Source organism: Halichoerus grypus, chromosome 6 (assembly GCF_964656455.1).
Source record: "Halichoerus grypus chromosome 6, mHalGry1.hap1.1, whole genome shotgun sequence".
Taxonomy (NCBI): domain Eukaryota; kingdom Metazoa; phylum Chordata; class Mammalia; order Carnivora; family Phocidae; genus Halichoerus; species Halichoerus grypus.
Genome location: NC_135717.1, coordinates 4,834,635 through 4,848,122, shown reverse-complemented (window position 1 = coordinate 4,848,122; position 13,488 = coordinate 4,834,635). Strand labels below are relative to the sequence as shown.

The 13,488-nt window shown below is 51.1% G+C and overlaps 1 protein-coding gene across 2 annotated transcripts in view; it reads right to left on the bottom strand.

Moving 5' to 3' along the window:
- CYTH3 (cytohesin 3) overlaps positions 1-13,488 on the bottom strand; it is a 91,191-nt gene that overhangs the window by 16,408 nt on the left and 61,295 nt on the right. For both annotated transcript variants that reach the window (XM_078074312.1, XM_078074313.1), the window contains exons 2-4: positions 10,297-10,379; positions 8,667-8,731; positions 7,556-7,622 (exon numbers count right to left, since the gene is read on the bottom strand). In XM_078074312.1, coding sequence (XP_077930438.1) covers positions 7,556-7,622; positions 8,667-8,731; positions 10,297-10,379 — 215 coding nt within the window. The remainder of the gene's footprint in view (positions 1-7,555; positions 7,623-8,666; positions 8,732-10,296; positions 10,380-13,488) is intronic.

Below are 13,488 nucleotides of genomic sequence, written 5' to 3'. Positions count from 1 at the left end.
AGAGGCGGTCCCTGACCCGAAGCAGCCCTGCTCCTCTCCTGAGAAGCCCTAAGAATAGCGAAAATGTAGCTCTGACACAGCTTCTGAGCTGGTTTCCAACACAGACGGACAAAGCTGGTAAGGGAATTCTGTCCTCTACTTGCCTCTCCTTCTACAAATTCGGAGAAGATTTTCCAGCTACCACTCTCTGTGCCCCTCCCTCACACCGCATGGTCCCTCTGAGAGTCTTTGCTCTTTTTTTTCCAAACACGTGAATGTCCACAGCAGCCTTATTTAGAATTTCCCCCAAACTGGAAACAACCCAACAACATCCAACCAGTAAGAGAAGAGATAAATCCTATTCTGGTATATTACATACGATGGAACACTATGCAGCAACGAGAATAAATGCACAGCGACATCAATGCACCTGACAGACGTGACACGGAATGAAAGGACGACACGGAATGTACCTTATTTATATTTACAGTTTTACAACAGGCAGCCCCGCTCTACGGTGACGGGGTGGAATTTGTTCACTAGGAGGAGACACCAGAAAGACACTCCTGATGCCCCACCACCACATCTTGCTCTGGGTTACACAAGGATTTTAGTGTGTAAAAATTCGTCACGCTGTGCATTCAAAGTTTGTGCACCATATGCTGTTCTTCAAAAAATGAAAAAGTTTACCAAAAAATCAGTATGTCTGACGATCCTAAATTAACTCTCATCTATTTCTGGTGGGAGCTCGAGTCCAGGCCCCCCGGGGATCATCATCTAGAAGGGACGACATGCACATACCCTAAGGAAGCACTCCGATCCCGAGTACACACCTGTCCAGCAAGGCCCCAGAAACCAGGCGAGGGACAAGAGTGCTGGTGCCGTCCGCACCCAGCACCCAGGGCTCTGTGCGGGAGGGGAGCTCTGGGCAGCGGGGCTGACTTTACACTCTGACCTAACATCCCTGGCCGAGAGGTCAGAGGCCAAAGAGGCCCTGGTCTGCCTCTCTCGACTCTGTGTCCCAAGGACTCACAGACTGGCTGTGGGTGGAACTGGTAGATCCTGCTGCACCACCCCCCCAAATTGCAAGGGACAGGAGAGAGAGTTTCCAAAGGAGCCCGAGGTCCTGGAGCCAAGGGCCCGGCGGAAGCAGGTGCTCCCTGGTGGATGGGTGCCTGGCTGGCAGCTGGGGTGACATCCCTGGGCTGTGATACTGGTTGGCGGAGGACAGCGGGGGAAGGGGGGGAGGAACCGCAGCTGCAGGCTGTCTTGCCCTGTGGCCTCCTCCCATCTCCTGCTGTGCACCGTGGGGGGTGGGGGTGGGGGCCATGGCTTTGACAGAGTCTTGCATCCATCCCACCCTGGCCCCGTGTTCTCTCCAGCCTCCCAGTGTGCTCTCTTCAGCCTCCCAGCGCTCTCTGGAGTCCCTAGGCCTGGCAATTTCCACATTCACAATGTTCCAGGCACTCCATCAGCCAACACCCTGCCAGGAACTGAACGGACCTGGGGATGAGGCTCTCCTGAGCTCTGGATGCTCACAACCTGCTCTAAAATTCAAACACTCGGGAGCTCCTTGGGGAGGCTACGCAACAGCCTGAAAAACCAGGATTTGAGAATAGCAAGTAGGCCCAGCCCAAGGTCATCTCTTCTGTGCTTCAAGGTTACAGAAGGCAGCCAGAGGAGCCCCAAGTCAAGTTCCAGCTCCCTTTGCAAAAGGTACCAGAGGGGCGCCTGGGTGGCTCAGTCGTTAAGCGTCTGCCTTCGGCTCAGGTCTTGATCCCAGGGTCCTGGGATCGAGCCCCGCATCGGGCTTCCTGCTCGGTGGGAAGCTTGCTTCTCCCTCTCCCACTCCCCCTGCTTGTGTTCCTCTCTCACTGTGTCTCTGTCAAATAAATAAATAAAATAAAATAAAATAAAAGGTACCAGAAAACACAGTGCCACGGGGGTGAGCCCAGGCCGGGCACCAGAAAAGAAAATGGAGCCAAAAGCCAGAGTCAAAGAGAGCAGTTATGAAGCAGAACGGGACTGTGTTGGGGAGGTGAAGCAAAGAGGCAGAAGCAGAGGAGGAAGGCACGGAAGCCGCTGACATGCGTCCCCGTCCATGTGACAAGCAGGCTGAGAGCAGAGCGGTGGGTCCACAGGCCAGGGAACAGCAGGGATGGCCGGCAGCCACGGCGAGCTGGGAGGGAGGCCCGGAGCGCACTCTCCACCAGAGCTTCGCGAAGGAACCGACCCTGCCCACACCTGCGTCTCAGGCTTCTGGCCCCGGGGCCTGTGAGACAACACACCTCTGTTGTTTCAGGCCACCGAGGCTGTGGTCATTACAGCGGCCCAGGACCCGAGTACACTAGGGAAATGCTAATAAATGTTCCAGTATTATTAGACAATGTCTATGTTTTAAAATATCATTTAGAGGCAATGCCTGGGTGGCTCAGTCGGTTAAGCGTCTGCCTTCGGCTCAGGTCATGATCCCAGGGTCCTGGGATCGAGCCCCAAGTCGGGCTCCCTGCTCAGTGGGGAGCCTGTTTCTCTCCCTCTACCCTTTCCCCTCCCTACCCCCCTGCTTGTGATCTCCCTCTCCCTCTCTCAAATAAATAAATAAAAATCTTTTTAAAAATATCATTTAGAAAATCAAACAGTAGAATCTACTGGAAGAGGGCACCATTCAACCCATTACACCTTATGTATCTTTTCCTATTTCCTTGTTTTCAACCTTGGTGCTCTGCTCCAGGTGTGTGTCTCAGTCAGAACACATCTGGACTTTATTGTTGTTTCTTCAAACTAATGTGAAGGTGCCTTTTAAGAGGTAACTGAGCCCAATCAAATTTATGGTGATTATGGACTTGCTACTACTCATTTCCTGAGCCTTCACATATGCTGGGTATTTCTCATGTCTTTTCAGCCTTCTGCTGAATTAAGTTTTCTTTATTCAATTTTTCCTAGTAATTTAGAAATCCTATCTTATCCCTATTTTTAGTGGTTACTCTTAAAATTTTAACACTTAGGGGCGCCTGGGTGGCTCAGTCGGTTAAGCGTCTGCCTTCAGCTCAGGTCATGATCCCGGGGTCCTGGGATCAAGTCCCGCATCAGGCTCCCTGCTCAACAGGGAGTCTGCTTCTCCCTCTCCCTCTCCCTCTCCCCCTGCTTGTGCTCATTCGCTCTGACAAATAAATAAATCTTTAAAAAACAAAATAAAATTTTAATATTTCAACTTACATTCATCCATGAACATCTTGAAAACCTTAGCCAACGTTGACTTCCCTGCTTCCCTTGTCCCTTACACACAGCTGATCTTGAACAATGCACGGGTTATGGGCTCCCATACCCGCCCCCAGTCGAAAATCTGCATGTAACTTTTGACTCCCCAAAAATCTTACTACTAGTAGCCTACTGTTGACCAGAAGCCTTACCCATGGCAGTCAATTAACACATTTCATATGTTATATACTGTATTCTTACAACAGCATCACAATATTACAGTAACATTCTTATGATAGTAAGCTGGAGAAAACAAAATGTTACTAAGAAAGTTGTAAGGAAGAGAAATACATTTCCAGTACTGTACTGTATGTACTAAAAAAAAAATTCCACCCTCCCAGCTTAAACCCAGTGCTGCTCAGGGGTCACCTGTATTGAGGTAATCTGGGACTTTGATTTTTAAAACATTGCTTCAACAATCAAGCTCTCATTTAGACTTAACCGTATGTTTAGCTGGTTTCTTCGCGTCTCTCCCGTTTTATCCTGCATCCTGGATTCGTGTCCTGTTTATAGACGCACTGCTCCAACCACAATTTCTAGAGCTGACGGAACGTGTTAGCAGTTCCTTTTGTGAGTCCTTGCACATCTGAATGTCTTCACTTGCCTCCTCACACAGGTCAGAATGCTAGGTTTTATTATTTTTATTTTATTTGGTTTTCTGCGGGTCTATACCGGCCTCCCCAGAGCTCTAGGTTTTAAATCACGTTTCCTCGGACCTTGGAAAGTTTCCCTGCTGTCTTTGATCCAGTGTTCCTGTTGTGATTCTGGTTTCTTCTTAGATAATCTGGTCTTTCCTTCCTGGAAAGTCAGTGAATTTCTCTTTATCCATAAGTTTTCTGGTATTTTACTTGATATTTCTACGGATCAGTGTCTGAAAAATTTTATCCTGCTTGGCATTTGGTGAGCCCTTTGATTTTGAGTATTTTATCTTAATCTAGCTCTTAATATTCCAGTATTTCTTTGACATACATCCTCCACTCTGTCTTCTATTCTCTCCTCCTGGGACTTGTTCGATGAAATCTGAGCCACCAGACCTGCCTCCCGCCTCTCGCGGTTCTGCGTAGAGCGATGGAGAACAGGAGCACCACGATCTGCCTTGCCCGTGTCCCCACCCCAGCCTCGGGCTGTGGGTTTTCAGAGGGCGTTGGTTCTTCACTTCCACGGACCTTTTCCACAACTCCCCATTTTTTGCACCAAGGATAAGCCAACACCCCATCATCTCTGATGAGATTTATAATATACAAAACATCCTACCTTTAATGTTTCCTCCTGTGTTAGTTCTGTTTGTGGTGTTTCACGTCTCTTTCATGGGGTCAAGCAGCTCATACATTTGGTGATTCCTGGTTGGGTGATGACCTTTGTATTTCAGAATTTCTGGTAGCCCAACTGAACGCCGTTTGTTTCTGGAGCAGATGACGCGGCCAGTTGGGGGGCTCAGAAGCTGGTCTCTGGGAGCGGGTGTTTCTCCTCCTCTTCCTCAGTGAGGCCAGTGGAGAAGAGACACCTGCGTCTCCCACCTGGGGGCACACACCACTGCTCGGCGCAAGCTCAGCCAAGGGTGAACCATCTGGAGGCCCCCTCCCCGATCCCACGTCCCACACCTGCTGCCCAAGTGAGCCGAGCCCCTGACGTGCTCTCCCATCCCAGAGCAAATCTTTCCCGAGTGTGCTTCAGGCTACCGCTCATCTTTTATCTTTCAGGGTTCCCTCAATTTCTAGTCGACTGAGCGAACTCCTGCTTGTTACACATTCATATGTTATATTTTTAAAGGCATTTCTAGGAAACTGGGAATGAAAGAGAGAGCCTGTAGAATGTTTCCTGCTTCCTTGATCGAATCAACCTTTCCTCTTACTCATTTCTAACCCCAAGCGCTTCCTCTGTGTATCTAATGTACCTGCAGAAACAGAAGCTCCCGCTCAAAATGTCACCACTCTGTGACTTATTTCCTGCTAGCCTGAAAGTCTCTGATGCAAGCCTGTTTCACAACACCGCGTGTGAGATCACCCAGGGCTGTTTTGGACTGAATGTCTGAGTCTCCCGAAGATCCCTATCTTGAAGCTGTAGCCCCCAGTGTGATGGTGTTCAAAAGTGGGGTCCTGGGAGGCAGGGTCAGACGAGGTCATGTGGGCGGGGCTCTGATCTGAGGGAACCCTTGCCCTTTTAAGAAGAGACACCAGGGGGCGCTCTCCAGCTTCTTCTGGGCCGTCTGGGGACACAGTGAGGAGGCGGCCGCCTGTAAGTGGGGAAGACCGCTCTCACGGAACCCAGTCATGCTGGCAGCCTGACCTTGGATTTCCAGCCTCCAGAATGGTGAACAAGTAAATGTCTAGTGTTTAGGCCACCAGTCCACGGTATTTTGTTATGGTGGCCCAAGCGGACTCCAACGAGTGCTATAATTGTCTATAAGACAAGGGAATTCTCATTATTTTTCCCCAGCAAAGGGCCACATGCAGACGAAATTTACCATAATTACAAATAAGTTGTTGGGTAGCACCAGTAATTAATACCTTAAAAATCTCTCAGGTGGAGAGGCATCTAGGCAAAATGAGGCCTGTAGGGCAGCCGGCCACAGCCCAGGCAAAGCAGATAAAGCAGCTGCTTCCTCGGACTTGGAGGTGGAGACACTCCACAGGGCTGGACTCCCCGGGCGGCCGACAAACCAACCCCAGGCTCCCACGGGAGCCCAGTGAGGTGCGGTGGTCACGGGCCCGAGTCTGAGGTGGATTCCTCGCTCAGGACGCTGGGCACGTCTCAGCAGCTCCGTGCCTCATTTCCCCCGACTGCGCCACAGGCATTGAAAGGGAACCCACCCCGTAAGGTTAAGTGTATTAATTACAGTGCTTCGTTAGCAGTTCCTGACGCGTGGCAAGTTCTCAGGAAGCCTGAGTCAGCCCTCAAGACTGCACGTCTGACACGTGGTGTGCGCAGAACGAGAGGACAGGCTAGAGCCGGGCGGAGGGACAGCACCACTGGACCACCAGAGTGTCTGTGCGCGCTTCGTGGGGAGGACGTGGACTCATCCCCGGACTTGTGGGCGTGCTGTCCCGCGCTGCACCTTAAAACATAAGGTCTGGTTTTCAAAACAGCCACTCGTGAGGTATCTTTCAAGATGCTGCCAATGCTTATCAAATCTGCTGGTTAAGCCAACTCTGCAAATTCAACTCAAGAAAGGAAAAAAACAACAAAAAACGCTTCTAGCTCCAAACCTCAAGTCATTACCAAATTCACAAAATCATTCCCGGACACAGCTGCATTCCACTTTGGGGCTGGCGGATGCCCCCTAAGCAGAAAATCGGGAAGCAACAGGAAACTTTTCGCGGAGGTGGGAGTGCTCCAGCTAAACAAAGACCCTCCTCCGGCGGCAGCCGTGGCGAGGCTGAGGAGAATCCACATTTGCCATTTCTTTACGTTTTGCAGCTGTGCTTGCACCTAGAAATGCAAGTTTACGGATCATCTTAGACCTTGCACAGTGCAATTCTTGCTATCAACATTCACTGAATGAACACATCGTTAATTAGCACAGAGGCTCAATGCCAAAAATAAATAAATAAAATCCTAAGGAAGGTGTGTGATGTGAATGCCACCTAAAGATCACGGTAGGATGAAGTCAGCTCCGGGGACGTTAGAAGCTTCCGGGGACACGGCGTTCCTCTCCGGGACCTCAAGCCCTGGTGACTAACTCAGATCCACTCTTCTGTCTCAAAACCTAACGGTCTTGCAGCTGAGCCATGTTCCACAAAGCGTTTACAGGTTCTGCTAAGTCTTCTGGTTCAACCTCAAAGACAAGTAGCTGCATGTTGCAGGTTTCCTTATTTTCGGGTGTTTTCCTAGAAAATCCAACTGGAGGGAAGACCCGGTATTGCCTTCAATCAGGAGAGCTCCCGGTCCTTCATGCAGACGTCTTCTCTGGAAGGTGAATGGGAGGAACAAAGTCCCCAGACTTGAACCATTTAACCCCCCAGCAGACACCCAGGGTGCAGCCCTGCCCACCAGCTCCCCGGGCTGTGGGCCATGCCGCAGCGGGAGGACACACCGCTCAGCCTGGCCCCGCCGAGGGCCTGTCCACACCAGCCGCTGCCGGGGCGGGGAGGCCTCACCCAGAGCCTCACACGCAAGGTCTTCGGGTCCAGGGATGAGGCCCACGGGCACTTGTGCTTCATCCCACTCCCTGGCAGCCCCTACATGATACAAATTTAACTTCCACTCTCAGTACCTGTGAGGGGGTATGACCGACCACCTTTGTCCAAAATGAGAGAGCCAATCAAACCGGTGAATCCCACAATCTCTTGCAGGCCAGAACACTGGAACGTTGGCTTACCTTTTTGGGATCCATGTTGAATTTCTTCCTCCCCATAGCTATCTGCTTGTTCCTCTGGGTAGTTTTGCTATGCATTTCAAACAGTTAAATCATTAGGGAATGTTTGCACCAACTGCAAGAGGGCGGGCAGTCTCCCCAGCACTTCGGCCAGCACCTCGGTGCAGAAAACCACCCCTGCAGCCCCACCCCTCCACCCCCACCCCTGCAGCCCCACCCTTCCACCCCCCACCCCTGCAGCCCCACCCCTCTAACCCCCACCCCTGCAGCCCCACCCCTCCACCCCCCACCCCTGCAGCCCCACCCCTCCACCCCCACCCCTGCAGCCCCACCCCTCTAACCCCCACCCCTCCACCCCTGCAGCCCCAGCCCTCCACCCCCCACCCCTGCAGCCCCAGCCCTCCACCCCCCACCCCTGCAGCCCCACCCTTCCACCCCCCACCCCTGCAGCCCCACCCCTCTAACCCCCACCCCTGCAGCCCCACCCCTCCACCCCCCACCCCTGCAGCCCCACCCCTCCACCCCCCACCCCTGCAGCCCCACCCCTCCACCCCCACCCCTGCAGCCCCACCCCTCTAACCCCCACCCCTCCACCCCTGCAGCCCCAGCCCTCCACCCCCCACCCCTGCAGCCCCACCCCTCCACCCCCCACCCCTGCAGCCCCAGCCCTCCACCCCCCACCCCTGCAGCCCCACCCCTCCACCCCCCACCCCTGCAGCCCCACCCCTCCACCCCCCCACCACAGAGGTGGCACTCGCGGCTGCCGGGGCTCTTTCCTACACTTGATTCCTTCTTCGAGAAATAGCTAATAATGACAAACAGCGATTTAAGGAAAGCACGGTTTCCTGCTGTACAGAGAGGCTACTTCTGCGGAGGTTAATTTGGAGGAGCTGTGCTTCCAGGGAAGGGAGGGGAGAGCCGCAGCCCCCAGAGCAGCCCTGACTCCTCCACAGAGAGCAGGAAGGGGTGAGGGGTGGGGAGCAGAGGACCCAACAGCCCCACAAAGGCCGCCCCACTTTGCGACCCCAGCCGTCCGGCCCCGCTGTGCTCACACGGCAGCTGAGGCACGGAGAGAAGAGGTCAGTGACTCAGCCGTGTGGCCCCAACAGTTTACCTCTCCTCCACTGAAGTCAGATTGTCAATCTCAGTCATCACTTCAGCGATTTCATATTTCAGCCTCTGCCGAAAAAGCAAACAGACATTTGGGGGTGGGGCTCTTTTCCGTCCCCTCCTAGACTCGAGATATTTTAGCCTCCCAGACACAAGCTTCCCTGAGGCCTCACGTGGACGTCCCGGGGACGGAAAAATCAGTACTTTCCACCCAGTCCAAGCGGCCCCAACTCAGGAGAAAGCACAATCATCATCTGCCCACCTGTCGCCGGAACAAGCTCGGAGGGGCCAACCGGGCAGATTCTAGAGAGTGTGTGTGTGTGTGTGTGTGTGTGTGTGTGTAAAACACAACAGCAAAGGGAAGCAGTGAGGCCTTCGCTCACTCACTGCGGCTGTTCAGCTCTTCCTCCCCAGCCTCCGGCCACCCTCCCTGCCTTCTTCACGGCCACGGTCTTCCTCTCCTCTTGGGAAGACCAGGGCAAAGGGGCTGAGGCCGGTACCGGGGCCCGAACCACCAGTCTGTGCGCGAGACAGAGCGGCATGGACAGAGCCCAGGAGGCGCCGGCAGAACGCAGCTGGGGCTCGGACAGGCCGAGAACACCAGACGGGACAGGCTCCCCTGCGCCCCCGCACGGCTCCAGCGCGTCCTGGCTGCGGGACCCTCGGCAACGCTCTTACCCTCTCGGGGCCTCAGCGCTCTCAACTCAGAGGTGAGGTCACTAGCTCCCTGAGCCTCCACAGGCACCATTACTGCTAATGTCCAAACAGGACCACGAACCTTAAAATACATTCTTATTCTTCAACCAAAGCACCCATTCTGGGAAACAGTGATTTTTACACGAATGAAGGGTAACCTTACAAGAAAAAGTTCCACAAATTACCTTTCAAATACAAAGACACTTTTATTAAGACACTATTGTTCTGTTCACCAGGGAAGTTCAGACCTCAAATGCGGGCTCCTAGGAAGGAGGTGCTGTCTGGACAAGGCTGGTCTTGCAGCAAGTGGCCAATGAGACCACGTTCATCCTGACGTGACAAAGATTCGGGAGCTTCTCAAAGAAGAGCCACACAGCTGACTAAGTTTCCCACAGAAGCCCCAAGTGCAAGCAGCGCTGGTCTCCCGAATACTTTCCACCACGGGCTGACCCTGAGGTTGTGGTTTGGCACCTCTGCTTCTCCTGGGGGGCCCCCGGCGCGCCGGGCCCGAGGACACAGCCGTGGCCAGTCCGGCGTTTGCCCGTGTTCTGCCATTCTGCTCCCACCGGCGAGTCGGCGCTCGGGGTCCGCACGCCAGAAGTGGGACGGCGGGTTCCGGGTGCTAGGGATTTTGGCAAACGAGCAGGGCCTTCTTCCACTTGAGAGAGCCACCCATTTGGGAATTGCTGCCGTTGTCGACAAGTGCCCTCACCGTGGACTCCAGCTCCGTGGCCGCACGGCCTGGTGAGCTGAGCACGATCTGCTTTACCAACTACGGTAACCCTTTCACTCCCTTCACGTGTTAGGATACAGACATACGAGATGCCCAGTTTTTACCTTTTCATGAATTATTTTAGTAATTATTTTACCTAAAAGCAAAAACTAGTGATTATTTTACCTAAAAGCAAAAACTAAGGGGAGTTTTTGGTTTTTTTTACCTCAATGTCATCAATAAGTTCCTTTTTTCTTCGACGAATGTCTAAAAGTTCTTCTCGCTCTTCTAATGAGAGGTCTTCAGGCACTGGAAGAAAAAAAAAAAAAATCAAACAATTAAACTACTACCAGTCTGGAGCCCACGTTGGCAACATCTAGCGAGGCTGAAGATGGCCCATCAACACGTCGGCGGGTCTGTAGGTAAGCATCTGGCCCCAAAAGAACCCAGCACGTAGACCCCGTGTAAGATATTCATAGCGGCCTTGTCTGTAAGAGGAAAACCACCCAAATATCCTCTAATAATGAATAAATGGCGGTATATTTATAAAACAGAATCCCGCGCAACAATAAAACATGGCTGAACTCAGTCTATCAATACGGGTGAGCCGCTCAGAACAGAAGAGGTAAAGCAGACTGGGGACTGTACGTGGCCGTTTGTGAGGGCTGAAAATCAAGCACACGCTTTGGAGGTGAGACGTGCATGTATGTACAAACATAAGCGCACTAAAGTTCTGGATAGTGTTCCTCCGGAGAAGGCTGGATGGCAGGAAACACATGCCAGGACGACTCAGGGAAGTGCCAGTGCGGTGGGGGGAGGGTAGCCAGTACGTGGGTAACTGAACTTCTGTATTATTATTATTGACAGAGAGTTGTTAATAACATCCTCTTATTAATGACTAACCTCCCCCACTCCTACCATGTCCGTACTCTTTTCTTTGATTAATTGTGCTGCAACTGGTATTTCATTAAGCTTTTCGAAGATTTGATTTTTAATACTCCTCAATTGTGCATTTAATTCCTACTTCATTAATTTCTTTAAAGAAACAAAAGATGGAGAGTCTGATCAAAAAGCAAGAGAGCATGCAGAGATTCTAGAAATGAGGAGAATACAGCCATGGCGCAGGGGTAGACACACTGATGGACGCACCAGAAGACTAGCCAGGAAGTCCCCCCAGACAGACAGAAGCTTGCTCTGTAACAGAGCTGACAGCACAGCTCAGAAAGACAGGCGGACGCGTCGGTGAGTGACACGTGCTGTGTGACACATCGGTTACCCCTGAGCGCAAATTGAGGCCGAATCCCTGTTTTATCATACGTATTTGCAACCAACTTCAAGTGGAACAAAGGCTTAAATACAAAGGCAACAGCACAATTTTTAGAATAGGGGAGAACTTGTTTACAACTTCAGAGTAGGAAAGGATTTCTTAAACAAGATAGGAAAAAATGTAAATCACAAACAAAAATATCAATAAATTCACCATTAAAATTAAGACCCTTTGGTCACCAAAATTCCACACCATGAAGTAAAGAGCTAAGCCAAACACCATCAAAGGGTTGGTATCCAGAATACAGAACTCTTACAAAGAAGAGGGAAAGAATTTAAAACCAAGGTTAGCAAATGGGCAAAAGACTTGAACAGACACAAAATTGAAAAGGAATCTATCAATGGACATGTGAAAAGACATCAACTCTCTTAATCATCGGGGAAATGCAAATTCAAATCTCAGGGAGAGACCTCTACTAACATGGTGGTAAAGCTCACTGAACCTATAGTAAGGCGATTTCTTAAAACTTAAAAACCCATGAGGACAAAGACAATGGGGGGCGGGGGAGAACAACATGTTTTGAAGCTAGAAGACCGATTGGACCAGCAGTGACTCGCTTAACTAAGGTGAGCAAGAAGAATCTTATGCCAACAGGGTGGGGGCGGGGGGGTGGGGCAGACCAAGGCATAACCTGACTCCTCGGGCGTCCAAGGGCTTGGGAACTGGTCAGGTCAGTCTGGGGGCGGGCTGAGAAGAGGAGTGAGCTCATGAGAGGACTGGATGAGGCTGTGTGAGAGCTATGGGACCCCTTCATCTCCTCCAGCTCCACAGAAGACTCTAGACAGAGTCAGGGGGCCCAGGGGTCACCCCACACGAGAGCGCACCACACCAAAGACCAGGGATGTGCTCCGGGCTGACACCCCGTCACCACCACCACCCATCTTCTCCCCATGGGGCTTCCGGACTACTGGCAACCACCCTTTACCCACCTGCACCACCCTGGACTAGAGGTAGGAGGGTCTTCTCTGCAGAATCAGACCAGCTTTAGATGCAAAGAGACTGATTGGGGGGTGGGGGGCTGTCCACCAGCAACCAGCACACCTAGATCACCCCACAGAGAAACCGGTCAACGAGGCCTCCTGACACACTCAGAGTTCCCAGTAACCTCTAGCCTTGCACTCTCCTGAGATAAGCCTCTAACATGCAAAACAGATACCAGAACAGACACAAAGAGGTCAAAGTGGTTACACCTTGGGGAGCAAGACATGTGGGAAGCCAGGGACATGCTCATCTCCCCCACTACAGCCCTGCGGAACCACTGACTGATGCATACATACCTGAGAAATGTAAAAACCTGAACACATGCATGTCACAATCACCCAACGGGGGTGGGGGGGATGGAGTAAGGGGGAGAGAGAGAGAAAACAAGTCTGCTCTGAGTGGAAACCAGCATGGCACCTTTGGAAAACCATTTGGTTCCTATGGAAGATGTGCCTAAGCAATGGACCAGTGATTTTACTCCTAGGTGTATATATACTAAATTCTTGAGCACTGCAACAGAAGATACGATAGTGTCAACAGAAGATATGATAATGTCAAAGAAGCACACTTTGTAGAAGAAAACGGAGAGAAAGGATGGGAAGATATGTTGTACATTTAGGCAAGAGACTCCCGAACCACGGTAAAAATAAATCACATACAAACACAAACAAATGGATCATCTCAGGAAAATAATATGGGAGAGGAACATTTTCTATCAATTTCAAAAACAAAAAAAATTAAACAATATGTTGTTTGGGTATACAAATATATACATAGTAACAATAAAGAGAATCACTGGAATGATAAATAGGGAATTCACAATAATATTTACTTCTTAGGAGGAAAGAAAGGGGATACACAGGATACTTCGAAAGGTGTAGTATGCTCCAAAGGAATGCTCTTTCGTGAACAAATACTCATCTTGCTATCAAATAAAGATTTAATTTTTAAATCTTTAATGAAAACATTTTTTAAAAGCCAGGCAGAGCTCCTGGCCCTTGAGTGTACGTCCAGACTACGTTCTTCCACAAAGTAGTTACAACTCTGAGAATTTAGATAAAGCAGAGAAAGATCTTTTTTCATACAGGACGACACCTAGTGTATTTCAGC